The 24,642-nt window shown below is 39.5% G+C and overlaps 1 protein-coding gene across 28 annotated transcripts in view; it reads right to left on the minus strand.

Annotated features, from left to right (window-relative positions):
• Positions 1 to 24,642, minus strand: part of LTBP1 (latent transforming growth factor beta binding protein 1) — a 458,228-nt gene that overhangs the window by 126,950 nt on the left and 306,636 nt on the right. For 18 of the 28 annotated variants that reach the window (XM_069583578.1, XM_069583577.1, XM_069583571.1 and 15 more), the window contains 7 exons: positions 23,055 to 23,077; positions 19,028 to 19,127; positions 18,107 to 18,205; positions 9,538 to 9,663; positions 7,780 to 7,905; positions 7,318 to 7,440; positions 3,390 to 3,509 (listed from right to left, as the gene is read on the minus strand). In XM_069583578.1, the coding sequence (XP_069439679.1) occupies positions 3,390 to 3,509; positions 7,318 to 7,440; positions 7,780 to 7,905; positions 9,538 to 9,663; positions 18,107 to 18,205; positions 19,028 to 19,127; positions 23,055 to 23,077 (717 nt within the window). The remainder of the gene's footprint in view (positions 1 to 3,389; positions 3,510 to 7,317; positions 7,441 to 7,779; positions 7,906 to 9,537; positions 9,664 to 18,106; positions 18,206 to 19,027; positions 19,128 to 23,054; positions 23,078 to 24,642) is intronic. The other 10 variants (XM_069583583.1, XM_069583575.1, XM_069583581.1 and 7 more) reach the window with 1 other exon arrangement.

Below are 24,642 nucleotides of genomic sequence, written 5' to 3' on the forward strand. Positions count from 1 at the left end.
CCCTTGGGAATGGGCATAAGATTCAAGGCAGAGGGCCTCCTGCATCTGGTACAGGGGCTCAGCTCATGCTGCCTCGCGAGGAGTCCAAAGCGTTGAAATTGCAAGTGCTTCTGCCAAATCTACCTATCCCATCTCCTCTAACACACCACACATCTCCTCAGAGATGTAAGAATAAAGACCAACACTTTTAATAGGACCAAGAGGGTCTGGCATGGTCTTTCCCCTCATGGTCTTCACCCTGCAGCAAATATTCCCTTGTACTCTGTCTTACAACCACACTAGCTCTTCAGCCTCTCGAACATGATCTGCTTCCTCCTTCCATGAGCCCCTTGCACATACCAAATGTCCAAAATGATCTTCCTTCCATCCCCTTCCCCAGACAAAGCCCTGGTTACACCTCAACTCAAGAATTCTCCTTGAGGCAACTCATTCTATCATATGCTCTTGTAACATCAAAGCACCCTCTTCCCTAACACATGTCTCTTTTGCACAACGAAAGAAACTATAAACAAGGTGAAAAGACAGCCCTCAGAATGGGAGAAAATAATAGCAAATGAAACAACTAACAGAGAATTAGTCTCCAAAACATACAGCTCAGTATCAGTAAAACAAACAACCCAATCAAACAGTGGGCAAAGACCTAAACGGACATTTCTCCAAAGAAAACATACAGATGGCTAATAAACACATGAAAAGATGCTCAATATCACTCATTATTACAGAAAAGCAAATCAAAACCACAATGAGGTATCATCTCACACTGGTCGGAATGGCCATCATCAGAAAGCCTACAAACAATAAATGCTGGAGAGGGTATGGAGAAAAGGGAACCCTTTGACACTGTTAGGGATACAAACTAGCACAGCCACTATGGAGAACAGTGTGGAGACCCCTTGAAAGACTGGAAATACAACTGCCATACAACCCAGCAATCTCACTGCTGGGCATACACTCTGAGGAAACCAGAACTGAAAAAGACACATGTACCCCATGTTCACTGCAGCCCTATTTACAAAGCTAGGACACAGAAGCAACCTAGATGTCCATCAGCAGATGAATGGAGAAGGAAGTTGTGGTACATACACCCCGTGGAATATTACTCAGCTATAAAAAGGAATCTTGCCTGGAGAAAGAAACCCCATGGATAGAGGAGCCTGGTCAGCAACAGTCCACGTGGTCACAAAGAGCTGGACACAACAGAATGACCAAACACATAAAAAGGAATGCTTTTGAGTCAGTTCTAACGAGGTGGTGAACCTGGAGCCTATTTCACAGAGTAGAGTAAGTAAGAAAGAGAAAGACAAATACTGTATATTAACTCATATATACGGAATTTAGAAAGATGGTTCTGACAGTCCTACATGCAAGGAAGCAGAGGAGACACAGACATAAAGAACAGACTTTTGGACCCAGTGGGAGAAGGAGACGGTGGGATGATTTGAGAGAATAGCGCTGAAACATATACTTTACCATATGTAAAACAGATGACCAGTGCAAGTTCAACACATGAAGCAGGACACGCAAAGCTGCTGCTCTGGGACAACATAAAGGGACAGCGTGAGGAGGGAGGCAGGAGGAGGATTCAGGATGCAGAGGGGGACACATGTATACCTCTGGCTGATCCACGTTGATATATGGCAAAAACCATCACATTATTGTAAAGCAATTATCCTCCAATTAAAATAAATTAATTTTTTTTTTTTTACAGAATAACATTTACATAGCACTTGATATATTTTCTTTTTTTTTTTTCCTCTCCCTCCTCCCTCCCCATACCACCCCTCTGGGTCGTCTCAGCACCCCCAAAGTATCATGCATTGAACCTGGACTGGCAATTCGTTTCATATATGATATTATACATGTTTCAATGCCATTCTCCCAAATCATCCCACCCTCTCCCTCTCCACAGAGTCCAGAAGACTGTTAACAAACAAAAGAAGAAGGTACTTTGGTTGGTCCCTCAGTGTATCCCAGCACTGAGTACCACTCTGTATGTAAGTAAAGTGAAAGTCACTCAGTCATGCCCAACTCTTTGCAACCCCATGGACTGTAAAGTCCATGGAATTCTCCAGGCCAGAACACTGGAGTGGGTAGCCTTTCCCTTCTCCAGGGAATCTTTCCAACCCAGGGATCAAACCCAGGTCTCCCACACTGCAGGCAAATTCTTTACCAGCTAAGCCACAGGGGAAGCCTAAGAATACTGGAGTGGGTAAACTATCCCTTCTCCAGGGGATCTTCCCAACCCAGGAATCAAACTGGGGTCTCCTGCACTGCAGGCAGATTCTTCACCAACTGAGCTGTCAGGGGAAGCCCACCACTCCGTGTATAGACAGTAAATTATACTGTATTTGAGAAGAAAAGAAAGAAGAGAGGAAGGATGGAAAAGTTTAACTCACACTCTCAGAATGTGGCATGGGGTGGGAAAGTTCAGCTTTTGCGAAAAAGATCACACGGTAAACAGAAACACAAAGGAAAACCATTAAGGGGGAAAGCTGACTAGAGCACAAATAATCAGGAGCAAAGCAGAGTCATTATCTTCCTCAGTGCCTCGAGGAAGAGGCACTTCATTAAATACTTGAGTGAATGAATCAATGAATGAACAAATATAGGGGGTGCTGTTGTTCAGTCATGCCCAACTCTTTGCCACCCCATGGACTGCAGCATACCAGGCTCCTCTGTCCTCCACCATATCCTGGAGTTTGGTCAGATTCTTGTCCATTGAGTCGGTGACACCATCTAACCATCTCATTCTCTGTCATCTCCTTCTCCCCCTGCCCTCAATCCTTCGCAGTATCAGAGTCTTGTCCAGTGAGTCAGCTCTTCGCATCAGGTGGCCAAAGTACTGGAGCTTCAGCTTCAGCATCAATTCTTCCAATGAATATTCAGGGTTGATTTCCTTTAGGGTGGACTGGTTTGACCTCCTTGCAATCAAAGGAACTCTCCAGAGTCTTCTCCAGTACCACAGTTCGAAAGCATCAATGGGCAATCAGCCCAGATTTCTCTTTCTATATTTGCTGCTTCGGCCGCAAGTTTGTGTATATTTCTTGATTCTATAAGTCTGTGGTAGCTCCGTCTCATACCTTCTCTTTTTAAGCATTTTGCTCTCCACCTCTCTCCTCTTTGTGGCACTTATTATCAATATTTTATTTGGTTTTGAGCATTAATCACATCAGGGATAACAATTTGTTTCAATCAGAATTATGTTTCATGTAAAATCTTCACGTCCACTCAATTTCTTACTTTCTTCATGGTTAAAAGTTACTTAGAACTTTTCTCGGAATGACGTGAGTTTGTTACATTCCTTTTTTTCTCTCACCTTTTTCTGTTTTGAAAGACAAACCAGCCAGACAGAAGACACACAACTACGATAAGTATACTCTAGTACTTACCAAGACACTGCCCGTTCCAGCCTCGAAACCCTTCCGTGCAGGGAACACACTGGTAAGATCCAGGAGAATTCACACACTGCTCATCTGGACAAGTACTTGGAGTCAAACATTCATCAACATCTGAAAAAATAAAAAATCTAGGTCACAGACATTTTATCAGAACACTAAAGCACGAACTGACTTGTGTGATAAAGGGGAAAAAGATTGGTGGGGAAAACAATAACTGGAAAAGTAAAGCACTGGGTATGTACTTAAACACTCAGTGAGAATGCATGGCCAGGTATAACTTGATTGAAATATGTACATATGTTTCAAGGAAGAACTTGGCCCCAATTCTCCAACTGGCAGGCCCACATCTCTCCACTCTGTGAGTTGGCAGTTCTCTAGGACCACTTTTTGGACATCAACATCTTTCAAGTAATAGTCTGGTTTGCCAGAAAGAAATGAAAGAAATGAACACAACAGAGAGGAAGCCATTTATCCACCTGGCTAGAGGTTCTCTCTGCAGATAATGGGGTACTCTAGGGAAACCCTTGCTTTGGCTTCATGGTCCCCAAAACATCCGAGGTTTGAATAATTTAAAACTTTTCATGTGACAGGAATTCCTTGGAGGTCAAAAAAGAACATTAGGAGAGAATGAACTCATCAAATACTTCCAAGATTTTCCAGAAACTATGGTGAATAGTCATAGGGTAATATATTCTGGTTTAAAATACACCTTGCTTTTCACATTCATGGCTAACTAAAGTTATTCATCATTGTTCTTTTCAATGTGAGAAGAAAAAAAAATCACCTTAAATATGGACAGAACTGCGGCAGAGATACAATAGCTTCAGACTTTCTAAAGAATGGTCAAATAATTGGAGATGTGGATATAGAAAAAAGACTTGTAGACACAGCTAGGGAAGGAGAGGATGGAACAAATTGAGAAAGCAGCATTGACATACATACACTACAATGTGTGAAAGTGATGGCTAGAAGGAAGCTGCCATATAACTCAGGGAGCCCAACCTTGCGTGCTACTGACAACATAGAGGGTTGGGATGGGGGCGGGAGATGGGAGGGAGGCTCAAGAGGAAGGGGATACACACACACACACACAGAGTTCTGATCGATTTGAGTTGTTGTACAGCAGAAACAAACACAACATTATAAAGCAATTAATCTCCAATTTAAAAAAAAAGTGGTAAAACAATAAAATGGGGGGAAAGGTGACAGAGGTAACTTTCAACCACTTAATGAAATGAAAACGTAACTTTTCAACCATTTAAAATGAGCACTATCACCTGGGTACCAGTCCCAACTGAAATAGGTATTCTCCAAGTGAGTGGATTCAGTATCTAAGCATCATGATATAAGATGTATATAGGACCTCTAATCACACTTAAAATTTAAACAAGATTTTTCAGGAAAAAAAAAGTGAAAGAAATATATAATGAATACTGAACATGCATGGGTATTTGATGTCATCATTCTAGCAAATTCTCAAAAATCACCTCCCATTATGTATCATTAGGGATGTATGAAAAGATGCTTAAAGTAAAAGATGTTAATAATAGAATAAGCACCAGGTCAGTGTTGCAACTTTTTTTTCCTATCAGCAAAAAATCCTTGCCAATAGACAATGACACACAGTGGTTTTTTTTTGTTAGGTCAGATGTTCTGGGACTTCTTGTTCTACAAGAAGATGATGCTTGCCAGTTTAATTTTCCAAACAGCATTACATTCTTCTCTGGATGGGATTTAAAAAAAAAAATGGAACTACAACTGCTAAGTCAGAAAAGGTCATTGAGATAGGCTGGTCTGATAAATAAGGTATAATGCTGAGCAGCATAAGACAGTAACATCCCTGGATTTCCTGCTGCTCTCACCTGTTTGCTTGTTCCCTCATCTATAAATGAGGGACTACCTGCCTGGTAATACCTTCAGAGAATAAACTAAGGGTGCATGAGATAATGTCTGTAAGCTACAGTAGACTCCTTGGAGACTGGCGCTGTTTGAAAGCAACTTTGTCAGTGACAGCTGAGAAAATCTTCAGTGAGCCAGAAGCCCAGGGACCTTTGGTTCTGGTCCATGGTGAAATTAGAAAACAGCCACGTTATTTGGCTCCTTCATTTCAAGCTTTTTCATGGGAATAGAATTATATAATTATTAACTCAGGGGATGCTGGTGAGATTTCTGTTAAATAATTTCCACGCACTGAATATTACTGAAGAGTCTCCGTCTTTCCATTTACTTACTTATCCTCAACTTTCTTTTCTACTCCTCTCTACTGTGCATCCTTAACCTGTAGTAATTCCTTAAATATTTTATCTTCCTGTCCTGAGTCTGTGTATAGAACCTGAGGATCTGTATTTCATATAAGTGCTTGTCATATAAACCCAAGCCCCATTTCATCTAAAAAAACTCCCACAATCATAGATATTCTGAAAATATCTATGCAAAAGCAAAAGGAGTCAGGGAAAGGAGAAGTTTAAGGAAACTAGTACTTCTCGAGAGCGAACAAGGTGACAGGCACCCTGTGACATACTGCAACACCCATTTACCTGCATGAGCCTGAAAGTTAACTGCATGGTTCCCATTTCATAGATGAAGAAATAAGTTTTGAAGGGCCTACATAACTGGCCCCAAGCTAGACAATTACTGAGTGTGGGGATCATGAGCTGAAAAGTCATTGTCTCCATCCTACCCGTCCTCAAGTGGCCTCCAGAGCAGAGACAGTCCCCTGTAAGAGAAGAGCAGGACACTTCACACCTGCACTTTCCCAAGGCCCTCAGCCATCAGGGGAAGAGTTCATATCTCTGTTCTGATGGGAGCTGATGCAGTAACATAAAATGCTCCCCACTTCTCTCCAGATAACTCAGGGGCTGAGGCAAGAGGCCAGCAAGTAAGGCAGGTGCAGGCTGCCAAAAAAATGTCTAATGAGCTCTCCCTCCAGGCCTGGTCATTAGAACTGTGAAAAAAACCCAACTTATTGGAGCCAAGAAATAGCAGAGAGCAGCCTTCCCCAACCAGCCTATCCCTCCCAAGCTCTGGAGGCCCAGCCATGTCCAAAAACAGGCTAAATGTCAGGTAGCCAGGCAGTGAACATGCAGAACCAGCACCAACCCCACACCCAGGCTCCTCAGAACATGTCCAAAGGCCCCTGTTCCTTCGTCTTGTTCACGTTTCCATGAAGACTGAAGCAGAGGTTCACTGTATTTCTTCACAAAAATAATTATTCAAAGTGTACCATGGTGCTTTCAAAAAGAACTGTTGTGACTTGGGACACGTACACAAACAGAAATATTCAATGGTTAATCATCTTAACTTTGAAATGTTCAAAACTCTTCAAGACATTTTTGCAATGAGAGCAAATCCATTGCTGGGGTCAGCATTAAAGAAATTTTATCTGACACAGCTGGAGTCTGACCTGTAGTTGGTCAGACAACATTTTTGTAGAAAGCCTGCAAGCAAGTCCCGGAACACAGGCAAAAGTAAGAAGCTGAGACACAGGAATGGACCAAGATGAAAGGTTGAAAACAAAAAGTTCACACAGGTGACACCTGGACCATGCCCCAGGTGAATGATGCAGACAAACACTGTGATTAAGTCTGGGTTTGTACTAACATCCTCTGCAGTTCACTGTTACAAAGTGATGTCACTCCACCTACCAGGGAAGGCAGATATTGAAATGAGTAATAGTGAGAGGAAGAAGACAGGAAAAGACCCAGACAGAGTTACTGAAGGGAGGCAAAGAGGCTTTGATTCTGGGAGGTAGCCAGAGCCTGGGCGAGCTGGTGTCCTGCATGGATTGGCAGTGGAGGAAAACTCGTACCAGGCCAGGTGCCTACAAGCCTCAAGTTGTGGAGCTAGCCCTGCATTTCATGGACATGTGTGCTCCACACTCCGAAGGGCTGTGGTCTCCCCATCCTCTCAGCAGACTCACCCTCACAGTGGCCTCCTGGGGTCATGTGGTACCCACTATCGCAGTATTCACATCGGAAGGCCCCCATGGTATTGACACAGTGCCCTTCCCCACAGACGTCTGGCCTCAGACACTCATCGACATCTAAGCAAAGCAGAAAACATTGTCGAGTGTTATTTCCCAAAACCTAACTTCAAACCTCTCCCATCTCCCAGGTTAGTTCAAATTTAAGAAAATTTGAGTGGCTTGGATTTACTTGAATCCAAAGACCACTGGTCTTTGCACACATTTGATATTCTTCATTCAAAAGTGTTGAGGGAAGAAATTTCATTTTTTAATCTTCCAGAATCTAGCAGACTACTGCGTTGTAACGGGTTTAATAATAAATTCTGGGTTGTCTGAATGGGCCCTGGACTGATGGAATCGGGGGAGCTAGAAACCCACATGAGGGAATTTATGCATCAGAAAGAACACTGCTATTACCTATGCAGTTAGTACCCTCCTCACTGGCCATGAATCCTGCTGGGCAAATACACAAGAAACTTCCCTCAGTGTTTTCACAGCGTCCCTGGGAGCAAAGGTGTAGATCCTGAGTGCATTCATCAATATCTGTTAACAAAAAGACATACACAAGGATTAGCGTGACATGAAATTCTCATGAAATACTAGCATTCTGTCTCCTCTGTCCCACCTTATAAGTGAGGAAAACAGTAAAAGGAATACACTCAGTTTCCTTGAATACCTGAAGGGCTGCTATTGCAAAGAGGGAATACACGTATGGCGTACTGCTTTGAAAGTTCAGGCTACAGCTATGATATTGGTGATTCAAAAGAAAGATTTCAGGTCAACACAAAACGACCTGCCTGATAACTGGAGTCATGTAAGTGCTGGAATTCACCGTGCAAATCCCAGGCCAGCTCAGCAGAGGCAGTGAGCAATGTCATGACAGGCACTCTCTTTCACAGTGCACGTGGGTAAAGCGAGACTGAATCATCTCAACTGACTGCCCTTTCAACTTTACGCTTGTGATTCTAAACATAATACATCTCATGTATGCAAATTCACGAGAAACAGTCATACTACAGAGCAAGTGGATGTCCCCCTCACACCTCACTCCACATATGTATGCAGAACCGAAGAGCAAAAGTCATATTTGCTCAATGGAATTCAGCATAAAGTGGGTTTAATTAGGTATATCCCTTTGCGGCTCCATATTTGCCTTATAACTCTTATTGAACTTCCTTTTTCTAAAAAAGATATTAAATTTAGTGTTAACACATTAAAATGACTTAACACATTTACACCCCTTTGTGAGATACATTTTTTCCCCAAAGAAGCATATATGAGCTCCCTACATTATAAATCCATTAATAGTCTCTCGTCAGCATATACTGATTTTCAGTATAGTAATTCCAAAAAAGGTACATAGAGTCAAAGCTATGGTTTTTCCACCATGGATGTGAGAGTTGGACCATAAAGAAAACTGAGCACTGAAGAATTGATGCTTTTGAACTGTGGTGTTGAAAAAGACTCTTGAGAGTCCCTTTAACTGCAAGGAGATCCAGCCAGCCAATCCAAAAGGAAATCAGCCCTGAATATCACTGGAAGGACTGATGCTGAGGCTGACGCTCCAATTCTTCGGCCACCTGAGGCGAAGAACTGACTCATTGGAAAAGACCCTGATGCTGGGAAAGATTGAAGGCAGGAAGAGAAGGGGATGACAGAGGATGAGATGGTTGGATGGCATCATCAATTCAACTGACATGAGTCTGAGCAAGCTCCAGGAGTTGGTGATGGATAGGGAAGCCTGGCATGCTGCAATCCATGGGGTCACAAAGAATCAGACATGAATGAGTGACTGAACTGAACTGAGTAGAAATTCCTTTTAAAAATCAAATTTATAAATTTATATAAACATTTTTATTGCAGGATATATTAATTTTTGCTAAATATGTTTATAGATAGCTATTTCTAGAGCTCTTAATTATTGTCTATATTCTTTACCTGAAAAACTTTGGGAAATTATTCTACCTTGATGTAACTGTATTACTCTTGGCAAAGCAGGCAGCATTGAACCAAGAGGTGAGAGCCTTCTAGGAGTTAAGCAAGCCTCTTTTTTGAGTACCTTTAGCTTAGGGAGAAAAATTTTTTTTAATTAAACAGTATTTTCCCCGTGATTATGTTCTTAATGTGCAAACATTCAATATTTAATAATCTCATCAACCAAAAGTGTCTTCTTACCAACACATTTCCTCTGTTGCTCATTGAACTTGTAGCCATCGTAGCATATACAGGTATATCTCACTGGCAGGTTAATGCAGTGTCCTGCTCCACAGATGTCAGGGTTCACAGAACATTCATTGATTTCTTTAAAAAATAAGAAAACATGGGACAAAACAGATATAAACAAAGATTTCATTGCACCTTGCAAACAATAACTTTGTTTTTCCTGAATACCTTATCGCCAGTTATGCATTCAGAAAACAAAATTTCACACTCTAAAATTAAGTGTAAACTCATCTGATTACATTATAATTGATCAGTTAGTCACAGCCAAAGCCACCAAAAGTTCTGAAAGAGACAACTTCTAAGATGAACTGGAGTAGGTGGAAATTTAGAAAGAGGCCATCCTGGACGTTATCATCAATTCTGAACTTTCAAGATAGCCCATCAGTGAGTTTCTGTCCTCTCCAGTTCATTTTGGATGATGGACTGAATCACATGATTCCTTCTGATAAGAAATAGATGGCAACTTTCTACTATTTGTTAGCAGGCCAAATTCAAGTTCCAAAAAACATACTCAACCTCCTCCCAAATTTCTCATTAATTCTCCAGAAAGATTTACCACTTCTAATCAAAGCAGAACTTCTAGATGCAACTTATTCTTAATTTGCCAATTTCAACAGGAGCATATTTTATTTATACTAGTAGAATATAGAATCTTATTCCAGATCTTCTCTGCTCAGTTCCTCCCTTCCTTTCCTCCTGATTCCTGCACAAGACTGGCTTCTTCTATGAAGTCCTTGCTCCACACATAGACACGGGCTGTGGTCAAGGCAAGGGGAGGGGAGTTGCCAGTGGGTGAAGGCCATCACAACATGCTTTATCACCAAAATGACCTGAAAACTCAAAGGTGACTTTCTGAGATGAATTACTCCAAGGTAGTCTGTTGATTTCAACGATCTTTGTAAGTATGTATAATAGTATAGTAGGGAGTGGGCAGTACAGCTGGCAGTCAGAGCCCAGGCTTGAGACGAGAGTACAGGTACCAACCTTGCTGCCCCTTCTTTGCTCTGTAACAGAGCACAAATTACTTAAACAATCTAAGCCTCACTTTTCTCTATGTATAAATGAGAATGACCAGAGCACCAACGTCAGAGTGTGAGGTTCAAGAGAGACAACCGAAATAATGCATGTAGCTCAATGCCTGGCACAGTATATGTGCTCAGTAAAAATTAGCCATTATTACTGATTACTGCGGTTGTTCCTATTGAAGTTATTTAAGAATACATAACAGGGTCTTTCCCAGTGGTCCAGTAGTTAAGAATCTGCTCTGCGAGGCAGGGGACACGAGTTCATTCCCTGGTCCAGGAAGACTCCATACGCCACAGGGCAACTAAACCCACACACCACAGCTACAGAGCCTTAGATCTAGAGTCCATGAGTTGCAACTACTGAAGCTCATGTCCCTAGAACCTGAGCTCTGCAACAAGAGGAGCCGCGGAAATGAGAGGCCTGAGCAGCACAACTAGAGAGCAGCCCCTGCGTGACGTAGCTAGAGAAAGCTCAGGCACAGCAATAAAGATCCAGCACAGTAATAAATATATAATTTGGAGAAAAGAATATACAACAAAGAAATAGCACACAAATAATACTACTATCTATTATCTCACTGCCATCATGCAGTAAACAACACTTAAAACAGATGACATCATGGATAAACCCAAATGGCCCAGAGAAGGAAGACCAGGGCTCAAGTGTGACAAGCTAAAACACACCTTTGTTAATGGGGTCTATGGTTTGAATGAAAAGAAAAACAGGCATGCTACTGTCATCAATAACCCACTGTGAATTCTGAAGAAAAATGTGGAAGACAGTGCTTTAACAAAACTTCACTATGGAAATGACCTAAATTGGGGTTGAGGTTACTCTCCAAAACCCAAACCACATTCATTTTTCATCAAGTGTTATTCACTGTGCTGTGATTTTAAGACAACTGGTGCAAGTTATTTGAAAAGTTGTTAGGCTTTAAAAGAAAGCATATGACTACAGAGCTGCAGTATTTTGCATAAAATCACTTGGATTATGATAAAAGCGCACATTTAAAATTATTTATATCTTTAGTGAACCTATTTATGCTAATTCACTATCAGAAAAATAGTTTATCGTCAGTATAATGTCAAGTTACAGGAAAAAAAATTCAAAAGACTAAAGACATAGGTCATTACCATGACTGCTTAAATGACTGATTATAACCATATAAAATAATGAATTATGGGACATACACAATATAGATTATATAATAATCTTTATCAGGATAGGAAAATGCTTATTTTTTAAGAAAATATAGTCAGGTGCAAATTATAATATAAGATATGATTAAAATTATTTTTACACAGAAAAGCAGATTGGAAGAAAATAAATCTAAGTGTTACAATTATGGAGATTAGTACTGTCTATATTTTTCTGTATCTTCCAAAATTTCTACAATGAACAAGTGTTATTACTTCTATAATCAGAAAAGTCTTTCTTAAAAAATTATCATTTCCATGTGCTGCAAAAATCTGAAGGTAAAAAACAATCTTCTCCAGGTTCTACTTCTAGTCCCTCAGGTAAGAATTCTCTTCTCTGTTTATAAGAATTCTTTAGTAGAATAGTGTGAGAAGCAGTTCTTTAACCATCTATTCTTAATGTAAGCAGATGCTTCCTTTTAAAATTAATGGCATTTAGATTTCTTGATTTTCTTTGAAATTATTTTATGTTCTTCTCTGCCATTTGCTTAAATCAGAGAAGACATACTGATCAAATTTGCAAAAAGAAAAATCAGAAGATGATTTAATATACTAGGAAGAAGTAGTCAGAATTAATTAAAAGATTGTACATCTGGGGTTTTCAGGAAATGCTTGATGAGTACTCATTGCCCCCACTCCCACACATACCAATTTATTGATTACCAAATATTTATCTGTTCTTTTTCAGGCACAGCTTTAGAATGGAATGTTTACACATGTAAACAAAGTCTTCAAAAATATGTGATGCTTAATTCAGATGAGATACTTTCCTATGCCAGTGTGCCAATATTTAGATAATTTCTTCTTAAGTCAACTCTAAGATAGAAAGAAATGATTAAGAATTTTAACTCTTTTGTCTTTTTCATTTTTAAAAAATATAAATTTATTTACTTTAATTGGAGCTTAATTACTGTACAGTATTGTATTGGTTTTGCCATACATCAACATGAATCCGCCACAGGTATGCACGTGTTCCCCATCCTGAACCCCCCTCCCTCCTCCCTCCCTGTACCATCCCTCTGGGTTGTCTCAGTACACCAGCCCCAAGCATCCAGTATCTTTTGTCTTAAGAAATGAACAATAATGGCCTTTCCTTCCAATTTAGTATCTTAAATAGAAGCTATGAGGTTGAAATATTTATAAGGAAAGCTTGAGAATTCTTAGCTGATTACCTCATAGATTATGTATATAAAACTGCAGTTTGAAAACGTTGATCCCAACTGGCGCTAAGGTATGTAAGAAAATGCTACTCCAACACCACTAGAGGGTACTAAGAGATACATCAGTGTGAGGGGATATTTACTAACATTGTAGATTTCTATAGTTTGTCCCATTTTTTATACACATGATAAATTGTATCAGTTTATCCTCAGAGATCCCATTTATCTATTTGCTATCCCACCCTTCTAAGTTCAAAAAGAAAAATTAACAACTTCAAAATACCTCTGCTTCCTCTTTACCATTCATCAAAAAATTTACCAGATTATAATCAACAACACTAAATCTTAACTTTCCTTAACACACAAGAAAGCATGTGACTTGACAGAGGCATTAGCGAATTCTTTTGTAGTAATCATAGTGCAATACACGAATGTATCAAACCAGCACATTGTATACCTTAAACTTATGCAATGTTATATGTCAACCACATCTCAAAAAACAAACAAAAAACAACAAAATTGATCAACACCATTTTAAAGTTTAAAAAAAATTATTGATACTCTTAAAACTTTCAGAAGGTGTTTCATACCATCTCTTCCTACACTTCCCTTCTTTGACTGTGACACTTTCATTCTTGATTATAAGTTACACAGAAAGGCAGTCCTGATGGTATTGTCTTAAAACTGAAAAAATTAAACTTCAGGCTTAGAAAAAAGCTTCTGGCTTCCTCTGCATTCTGGGGGGCAAAGACCTTATGCTTTACATTTTTCTAAGAGGTCACTCACACAGAGCCACGCTAGCCTGTTCCCACAGAAAGGATCAGTTCAGGTCAAAATATACATTTCTCCATATGTGCTGATGGCACCGACACAGGCTCTGGGAAGACGGTAAAGCCTTGCACAGAAAGCAGTAATGACTGGTCTCTGGGGCACTCAGGTTAATGATCATGTCTTCTCTTCTGAAGCATGTTTGGCTTCCCAGAGACAAGAGACTGTTCCCACTGGACTCTTGGAAGCATCCCCCTTCATAATGCCCGTCATATTTCCCCTAGGGTGCAGGACCGCCCTTACACACACACGGCCCCTGAAACAGCTTCACCTACATCAGGCCAAGGACTTCATTGTATCTTTCCCGGGAGTCCATTTAGAATTTGGAAAAAAGAGTCATGACCAAAAGCCAATGGAAAACCAAATGGTCTATTTGTCCCAGAAAGACGGCCAGAGATAGATTTAAGAGTCTGGTGTCTTTAAGAATTAAATGAAAAAGAAAGCTTTTGGCAAGATATGAAAATGAATACACTGAACTTTTGCTTTTTTCCTGCTCATGTGATTACTCAAAATAAATAAATAAACAGAGCTGGAAATATTAAAGCATGATGATTTTACATGCAACAAAGTTCATCTTCCATGAGCCTACATAGTTTATTGAGGCTGTCATGACACTGGTAATATGCTTCAGGGACAAAGGTTTTTATAAAGGGGTCACTGATGAGTTCTGGAAAAGATCTGATGAGCAAAATAGTTTTTACAACGTTTGGGCCATGATGATTACAAAGGTTTACACAAAGCAGTCATGAAAGTCAGAATAATTTCTGGCTGGTCTGCAAGGGCCATGGAGAAAGTTTAGGAAGAGCTGGCAGAGGAAGGTATCAAATGTCAACTCATGGAAAGGTTTACAAAAATGCCCTGGCTTCCTAACTGCCCCACAAAGAGCATAAATTGTCCCACAACAATTGAAGCAGATGTTTCCACTTTGTAAATACTCGCCAGAGAAATAAAGGTTTCATTTTCCAACCTATCCTTGAGCTACTAAGACACTATGCTAAATCAAGAATTTATATGCTGAAATGTATCATTTCTTTGGAAACAGTGTGCCAATGATATTGCAAGCCACCAACTCAGCTGCTCAGAGTGGAAAATATCACCCTTATTCCTTCCAAATATGTGGCTCCCTTTATAATTATTGCAAGTCAAAGTGAGTCTGACGAAATCTACAAAGGCTACTTCCAATTTCACCATCATAAAGATATCATTGCTGAGCAATGTGAGGCTGATTTTGGTTATTTTAGACGCCTACTTATTATTCTATTCCTTTCTTCAATTCATGTAAGAAACTAACAACCATCTACCTCATTTGTGTTCCAAGAAAAAAACAAAGAACAAAAAACTCTGCCTAATGTTCCAGAGAGACTCGATCAGACTGCTCTTTCAATCTACATATCTGGCTCTCTCATCTAAATCAATGAGAACATCTATATTTTTATTTCAATTAAATTTGATACAAAACATTCCTCTTGTTCTAGGGTAGATTACAGATCATAGTATGGCTCCAAAACTGCAAATTATTTCAATTCAAAAACTATTTAAAATGTTCTCCCCATGGATTGGTTCAGAAAGATTCTTCTACTATAGGAAGTCAGAGCACCTATAAATGCTGTGTGAAAATGAAATTTCAATGTCACTTGTTTCCTGGAAGGAAATACTTGTGCTTCAAACATGTGATAGCAGATGTTAGCCCTGTATCTCTGCCAAACTCAAATTAAGCTGTCTTCTAACAACTTCATATAGCACAACTACTTTCATTTTTTCAATCAGTTCCACAGTTCAGTTGAAGCTGAGTAACTGCAATTTGTTATTCCTCACAGGGCTGCATTTAAATGATCAAACTGCGTTTATCTAGCCAAACTTCTACAAAGCTAAACTGCAAGAAGTCTGTCTGTTAAGTCAGCCATTGTTAAAAAGGCACAGAACGACAGAGCCTTCACACTGGAAAATGGAAATAGAGTACTTTAAAGAACTAGCACATTGACAGACTGCAATTTTCTTTTTTAACGCAGATGTAAACAATGAGAAGACTTGCGGACCAAGATGGTGCATTATATGTTTGTATGCCTTGCACAGTAGCCATTCATGTGCTGTGCTTTGTCGCTCAATCGTGTCTGACTCTGCGACCCCACGGACTGCAGTCCGCCAGGCTCCTCTGTCCATGGGCTTTCTCCAGGCAAGAATACTGGAGTGGGTTGCCATGCCCTCCTCCAGGGAATCTTCCCCAACCCAGGGATCAAACCCAGGTCTCTCTCATTGCAGGTGGATTTTTTACCATCTGAGCCACCAGAGAAGCCCAGTCTTTCATAAATGGGTTTAATGAAATAAGTAGATACAGCTGTGACTTCAGAACAGAGAAAAACAATTTTAGCTACAGCCATTAAAAACAAACAAAAATCACTAGCATTTCACTCTATCACTAGAAACACAGGGTTTGGCCAGAAAATTCATGTGAGTCAACCCACTACTTAGAATAGTTAACATTTCTATATCACTCTGCTCACTGTTTACAGTAAAACCAAAGAGCAGTTGCTTTGCATTCATATGGGAAGGCCATGACTCTGGGTGCAGCTGCGCCTTGAGGCATCGCTGAAGCAGGTGAGAACACACTGCGGGTGCGTGATGTGACTCTGCCCTACTTAACTGCACTTCAGCTCAGGACAGGGGAGTGGTTTAAAAACGCTTTTCTGTCTGCTGCATCCAACAAGTGTCTAAGAGAAAGTGCATCCACAATTTTGAGAAAATAGGTCAAAAAAGCTTTGGTTTTTAAAACATATAAAAACTGTTAAGTACTTAATGGCATACAACTTGACGTTTTAATATCTATACACAGTGAAATGATTGCCACGATCCAACTAATTAATACATCTAACCAAGCATGTTTCTGTTTGAAATGATGCAATGTCATGTTTCTTAAGAGGCAAAACTCTGAGAGAGGCTGCACAGTCCTCTATTAGCTTCTCCTGTATATACTGCCAACCTCATCCTGCAATGATGTCATGAACTTATGCTATTATGATGCACCTTAGTGATACTTTGTCTGATTACAAAAATATTTTTCCACATCAGAATATGTGGAATACACAAACAATTCCACTATGAAACAACATTCAAACCCCTCAGACCCTACTTCCAAAATAACCACTGCCGATCTGGTGTATTTTCTTCTAGCATTTTCTCAATGTATGTCTTTTTTTATATAAGTGGTTTAATACTCTATATCCTTCATTTTTACATACTTTGTCTTGTATTTAGCAATATCTTGTGACCATTTTCTGGTATATTTTCACAAATTCTTCAAAAATACTGTAGTAATTTGTGGTAGCATAATGTTTCAATGTAGATATAATTATCTATTTCCCTATAGTTAAATATTTAGGTTTTTCTATTTTTTTCTCTATTATACACAGTGCTGTGGTAAGTGCCTGTTTATACAAACCATTACAACAGTGTTGGGGAGACATTATTTCCTTATACTAGTTATCTTAATGTAGGATTACTGAGTTAAAAGTCCTGAACATTTTTAAAGTTCTTGATACATATTGCCAGTTTGTGCTTTCCAGAAAAGTTGAACTACTTTACATTCCTTTCCATAATTGTGTGAGAGCCTTGACTTCACTCTAGTAAAAATGAAATATTACATTGATAAGAATAAAGAATTCTCACTTTAATTTGCATTTCTTTGAGTACTAGTAAAGTTGAAATTTCCTATTACATACATGTTTCTTTGTATGTTACCTATGAATTATCTGATGATGTTAATTTCATTTTTCTATTAGTATTCTTATTGCTGATTTATAAGCCCTCACTATACATTAAGAATATTAACTTTTAAGCTGTTGGTTATAAATTATAATAAATCTTTATAATTTCTCACTAATGGCTGAAATAACATGTTTATTAAACAGAATTTTGAAAATATATAAAAATATATTGAGCAGAAAGCTTATCCATGATCCTATTAACTGAGGATGGTTAAACGCTTCGATGAACTTTCTTTTTCTGTGTTTATAAACATTTAAAAGATAAAATTGAAATCACTGTGTTCTGTATTTAATATCATCGTATAAGCATCTCCTCATGACATTACTTTTAAAACATTAACAGCTGTGTGATATTCCACTGCATATGTGCCATAATTTATTTAAACATATTCCTCCTTCAAAAAATATTTAGATTATTTCCAAATATTTGCTCTTACGACTAACTCTGCCATGAGCGATCTTATACATGTGATACAATTTTGACTTTACATTTAAAATGTTCACATCCCTGTCTCGTCCACAGACTCTGCAATATCAATCCTGCACCTACCTGTTACTTGAGTAGGTGCAATGACTTGGCTGGCGCTTGATGTTGAAGCTTCAGGAGCTACTTCCACAGGCACAGGAGGTGATGTTTTTTCAATCACTACTATATGAGGAGGGAGAGAATAAAAAATGAAAATCAAAGGCTGTTATATGCATTGAGATCCCATTTCAAAATGAAAAGCAAAATTTAGTCTAACAACATACCATGGTTAATTCTTGGATATTAAGAACAACTATAGTTCCCTAAAGGTCATAATATTAACCTATAGCCCAGCTTTCCACATTTAGTGACAATATCTGAGAGCAATTTGGAAGTCAATAAAAATGACCCTTCATCAAATGATGAACCCTCAATAATGTTCTAATAATATATACTACTCCTGACCACAGAAAATAGTGAAAGAAATTTATCATTATAACACTTATAATACAGCAGTCTCCCTTTATCCATGGAGCATATGTTCTAAGACCCCCAGTGGATGTCTGAAACTGCAGAGAGTATCAAATCCTAAATATACTGTGTTTTTCCTACACTAATGGGCAGGAGGCATATAGAACATGGATACTGGACAAAAGGATGATTCACGTCCTGGGCAGGATGGAACAGGACGGCGCGAGATTTCATCATGCTACTCAGAACAATGCACAATTTAAAACGTATGAATTGTTTACTTCTGGAATTTTGCATTTAATATTTTTGGGCTGTAGCTGACTGCAGAAAGTAAAACCACGGATAAAGAAGGATCGACTGTACCATACTTACACTAACATTATATGAGGATATTAATACACACAAGTGTATTTCATATTTCACTCACTTAGGAATTCTCATCACTAAAACTTTAAAACCAGAGACACACAATAATCTTCATCTTACTCTCTTATTCAGAGTACTCTTACAAACAGCACAAATCAACACAGCTACCTGGAAACTGTGGATGCAGATGAATGGTTGAAATGCCTGGAGAGAGCTGGGGTTGACCAGGCTCAAGTTTGGTTTTCTCTTGATCCAATGAAGGTATTTCCTGGATGGTTGTATTAAAAGGGGGGGGAAAAAGAAAACTGAGAGTAGGAATTTTTAGTTCCTACATATTACTATTTTTATTTCATTAGTTCTTCTCTTAGAAAGGCAACAAATACCATAGGATATTACACAACTTGTGCAACTGTGTAAAAAAATTTTTTTAAACATACTATTGCTGCGCTACTATACTGAGCCCTTGAGTTTTCCTAGCAGTGCTGATCCATGCTCACACCCTCAACCCATTTCCCAGAGGCTCAAAGCATAAGGTTTCTTAAACATTTTAAACAAATGCCTTGGCTCAGAGGCCCATGTTTGGTCTGGAACAAGGCAAAACTAATCCCAGAGAAGAACTAAAATAAGCCGTCACCGCATTCACATGTGGCTTCTGCCCAAATAAAATGACCCAACACATCCTGCAGATTAAAAATGGATACAGGTGTGTCATAAGAAAGAACACACGAGACACTAAAGTATGGTAAGTCTGCCAATTACTTTCCATCTCCACCTCTCAGAATGCTGGTAGTTGAACAGCAACAGAAAAATAGGGATTTGGAGGAGACCAGGGATTTCCCCAGAGAAGGCAATGGCACCCCACTCCAGCACTCTTATCTGGAAAATCCCATGGATGGAGGAGCCTGGTAGGCTGCAGTCCATGGGGTCACAAAGAGTCAGACATGACTGAGCAACTGAACTGAACTGAATTAAAGGGAGAGGCCAGGGGAGTGAGTTTTCTGGAAGATGATAGTGATTAAAGTGAGGGAAGGAGTGTGTAGGATAACCTGATGAATGCTTTTATAGGAGAGGTGGCGGGTGTCTATCACCAAATTCCAGAGTCTACACAAACTCCTGTCCAATGAGTCAGTGATTCCATCTAACCATCTCATCCTCTGTCATCCCCTTCTCCTCCTGCCTTCAATCTTTCCCAGCATCAGGGTCTTTTCCAATGAGTCAGCTCTTTGCATCAGGTGGCCAAAGTACTGGAGTTTCAGCTTCAAAATCAGTCCTTCCAATGAACACTCAGTTCTTTAGGATGGACTGGTTGGATCTCCTTGCAGTCCAAGGGACTCTCAAGAGTCTTCTCCAATACCACAGTTCAAAAGCATCCTTCAGCGCTCAGCTTGCTTTATAGTCCAACTCTCACATCCATACATGACCACTGGAAAAACCATAGCCTTGACTAGATGGACCTTTGTTGGCAAAGTAATGTCTCTGCTTTTGAATATGCTATCTAGGTTAGTCATAACTTTCCTTCCAAGGAATAAGTGTCTTTTAATTTCATGGCTGCAGTCACCATCTGCAGTGATTTTGGAGCCCCAAAATTAGTCTGCCACTGTTTCCACTGTTTCCCCATCTATCTGCCATGAAGTGATGGGACCAGATGCCATGATCTTTGCTTTCTGAATGTTGAGCTTTAAGCCAACTTTTTCACTCTCCTCTTTCACTTTCATCAAGAAGCTCTTTAGTTCTTCTTCACTTTCTACCATAAGCGTGGGGTCATTTGCATATCTGAGGTTATTGATAGTTCTCCTGACAATCTTGATTCCAGCTTGTGCTTCTTCCAACCCAGCGTTTCTCATGATGTACTCTGCATATAAATTAAATAAGCAGGGTGACAATATACAGCTTTGACGTACTCCTTTTCCTATTTGGAACCAGTCTGTTGTTCCATGTCCAGTTCTAACTTTTATTGGGTTGGCCAAAAAGTTCGTTCAAATTTTTCTGTAAGATGTTAAAGAAAAACCTTCTCTCCTAGCTTTCTTTACTTATCACCTTTTCTGCTCTTAATAAAACAGATATCCTGCCTGAGTATCTCAAAGATCCAATTTTGAAAGCATGAGTGCTTACAGGGTAACTCCATTTAGATATTCTACAAATCCCTCAAACCCATCCCTTCCTGAAAATATCGAGGCTCTGATTCCAACTTCTTCATCTCTGTGAATGCCACAGTCATTGATCTCTCCAGGTTTAAAGTCACTTTTCATTCCTCATTCCAAGCCCTGACTATTTCCACTATTCCTTATATTGGTTCATCTTTTTCCACATCCACAGCCCCCTACTACCTTCATTTGCACTCACTCTCATTCTCAGTTCACTGTAGTCGTCTAATCGGCCTCTCAAGCTTCCTCTTCCCCAACCTCAGTTAATCCTAGTGTGTTGCATCTTCTAGAAACACAGAGCACTTACTACTTTCCCCCTCACATTTCCCCTTCTTCTTAAGAATATAGACTAGCTTTCCTATTACCCATTGAAAGGTGATCCCAATCAGGCTCAACTACACCCCATCCCCTGCAGCCCAAGGTCAATGCTACCAAGGAGTGGACCATAACCAGGTGTCAATCAACTCCTGCAGCTTACAGACAGGATCCCAGACTTGTGCCCTCCCTCCCGCATTACCCAGGAGCGTGGGGCAGGGGACTTCCTTCTTTCTGGTCCATGCCACTTCTCCACCTGACAAGTGGGTGCAGCAGAGGAGGCCAGTATTTCCCCACTGATTATAACTGCAGTTTGGTATTCCAAGCCTTCCAAAGCACCTCCCAAGTTCTCTGAGTCTTTCCTGCTCCCCTCAATGACCTCGTGCTGTCCCCACCCTCCACTGCACCTTTGTGCACATAATTTCTCATCAGTGGATCACCCTGCTTTTTCTTCACTGATCTTTAAGAACATGAGATCTCCACAGAAAGTCAAGACCACAAAGTCCACGGCTGCATTTTCCCCACTGCCTCCTCTCTGAATATCCACAAGAAAAATTTCAGGCCTTCTTTCAGAGTCTTTATGAAAGTTTCACAAGCTCAACCATAAACAGAGGGGAAGAAAATCAGATAAGATGAGGTTGTCAGGGAGCTGGCTGGACCACTCATGTGCTAAAGGATTCCTCTCACTTATAAACCAGAACTAAATTCAAAATCAACAAAATTGCAAACTACCGTACGTCACTGATCTTTAGAGATGCTCTCCAAGAGCAGCAAATTACCCATGTAAAATATGCAAATCTCTTGTACTTCTTTTGGGGGTCAGTATAAAAACATTTTTCCTTACTGGATGCTATCACTCCAAAATCATTCCTTCTTTTCTGGATTCTGTCAGCACTTTTAATGTTTGTGTTATTCTATCCGCATACTTATAAACCAAAGATTTTTAAAACTATTTATAATATTTTACAGAGGTCTATGGCCCCATCTAAAGCCTAAATACTGCATTCTTATGAGAGAATGAACACTACACAAATGTGTAAACATACAATAATTACCTAATTTTCATGTTACCAATAAATCTTCAGACCAGGAACAATATTATATAAACAGGACAGAGCTTCAGCAAATGCCAACATTTTCTACTAACAAATCTCACAATTCGGTGTCCCATTTCATGGCCCCCCAAAATGGAAGATTAAAATTTCTCTAAAATTTTAAGGAAGCAATATCCCAGTACTTGATTATCCATTTCAAGGGTAAGTTCTGCTCATACTCCAGTTTAAGTCAAACATGCATATCAAATTTTAGTTGAAGTGAGAAGTACATCATTCAGTATATAAATGAACTCTGAGAATAACACAATTACATAAACATGTCAGAACCTTTCTTTCCATCGATGTTCCAGGCCATAAACCACCTCTCTGAATTTCACTTAAGTCCCCGATTCCCATCAGGCCCATCATTTTCATCTCCCCAGATTTAAGTTCCATGAGAACAAGCAGATTCATCTTATTTGGTCTCTACTATTTCCCTAATATTCAGCATAGTGCCAGTCATATAGCAGGCACTCAATAAATGTTTATTGAATGAATGGCTGTTATTCAATATATTTCCTTAAGTGAAATGATGTATAATAGACATGTTACTATATTTAAGTCTTAAAAAATCACACATAATCTAGAAGAGAATCACCATGAAGGTAACAAAAGAAGACTTGCAAACAATGAATAAATTACCTTCTCAGGAGGTACAGTTGCCACTAAAACCAAAAAAAAAAAAAAAAAAAGAAGGACATTAGTACAACTCAAGACAGTCTACTATATAATAGTTTAATTTTTAAAAAGCAACAAAAGTTCAGTCTCCAAAAGGATTAAGAATCAAACTAAATAAAGTGCAGAATTATAGTCAACTACCACTTTGGAGCATTTTACACATGACTGACAGGGGAAACCTGTATGTCATTCCTCAATAGCAGGAAATCAGGCAGTAGATGGGATGGAGTTCTTTCCAACTCACTAACTGTTAAAGTTATAGGAGGCACCACTTCCTGATACAGTGTCTCATGCCTACTCACAATTTTGGAGCACTTCCCATGCCTTAGAAAAGGAACATTTTCATTACAGTTATCCTGAACATAACAAACAATGTTTGAAATGCTTTCTGATATCAATGTTAAAAATAAATAAATAAATGCCCCTGTTTCAATAAGAGACCTAAGAAAGGGTGCTACATTCTTGGTGAACACTGATCTTTAATGAAGCCCTGTGAGTGTTTTCAGAAAGATATTCTAACAAGCTTACAAAAAAAAAAAAAATCAAATCACAAGCCAGCAAGATTCAATGAGCAATTAACATCACTATGTTGAACAAATCACAGATTACACAATCACCAACATTATTATAGGGCGGTGGTGGTAGTGATTATGCCTTTCCATTTTGAAACACTTCAAAAATCAGTTGTAGAATTAGTCCTCAAATCTTAGGTCAATAATCACAGGGATTCTGCTCATGAGTCAACATCTCCATAAACATTAGTATAAGATATGGTAGATGCATTACTCCTAAACACAATCAGGGTACCAGATTGCTACCCCTGCTGCAACATTCTTGTGGTTAGAAAAAGTCAATAAACCTTCTGTCCTGTCTAATCCACCACCAAGAAACTCTTGAGGCAGAATCTGGACCACAGCCCATTTTCTCCCGCTTATGAAGAGGAGGAGGAATTGCAAACACTTGGCCAACCGTCCAGGAATCAGCTGGCCAGCACTGTCTAGGTGAGGTCCTACCTTATCTGCCTAACCAAGGAGAAGTGCAGCAAGTCAAAGAGTGGACTTAACTGGGCTACAACACATGAAGGTTCAGAGCCCTGAAGAGAGACCTCTCTTCCTTGCCACACTCCCAATGCCTCATCTAACTTGAGCCCCTTCTCTCCTCACAAAATCCATAAATGCACACCCTGAATTCCCATCCAGGATCCAAGTGTGAAAGACCAACAGAAGCTTTATTAAAGCCAATACCTATCCCACACAAACTTAAGATTTTTGTTCATCCTATCTGGGGTGAGCACTTCTGTGGTGAAAAAGATATTCAAAGTATTGGACATGCTGGCTTCTATGAAGAGACAAAGATAGATAGTCCTTTCTGAAACGGAACCAATTGTCTCTAGTCTCCTTCTGGAGAAGAAGGCCTTAACCACCTCCTGGGAAAGATGTGTTCTTGGTTCTATCACATACTCTTTGTATGACATTTACAAGTCAGTTGCTCTATGTCACCAGTTCTCAAAATGCAAATCAAAGGACTTCACTAGGTGAACTCTCTCCAAAAT

This window comes from Ovis canadensis, chromosome 3 (assembly GCF_042477335.2).
Source record: "Ovis canadensis isolate MfBH-ARS-UI-01 breed Bighorn chromosome 3, ARS-UI_OviCan_v2, whole genome shotgun sequence".
Taxonomy (NCBI): Eukaryota; Metazoa; Chordata; class Mammalia; order Artiodactyla; family Bovidae; genus Ovis; species Ovis canadensis.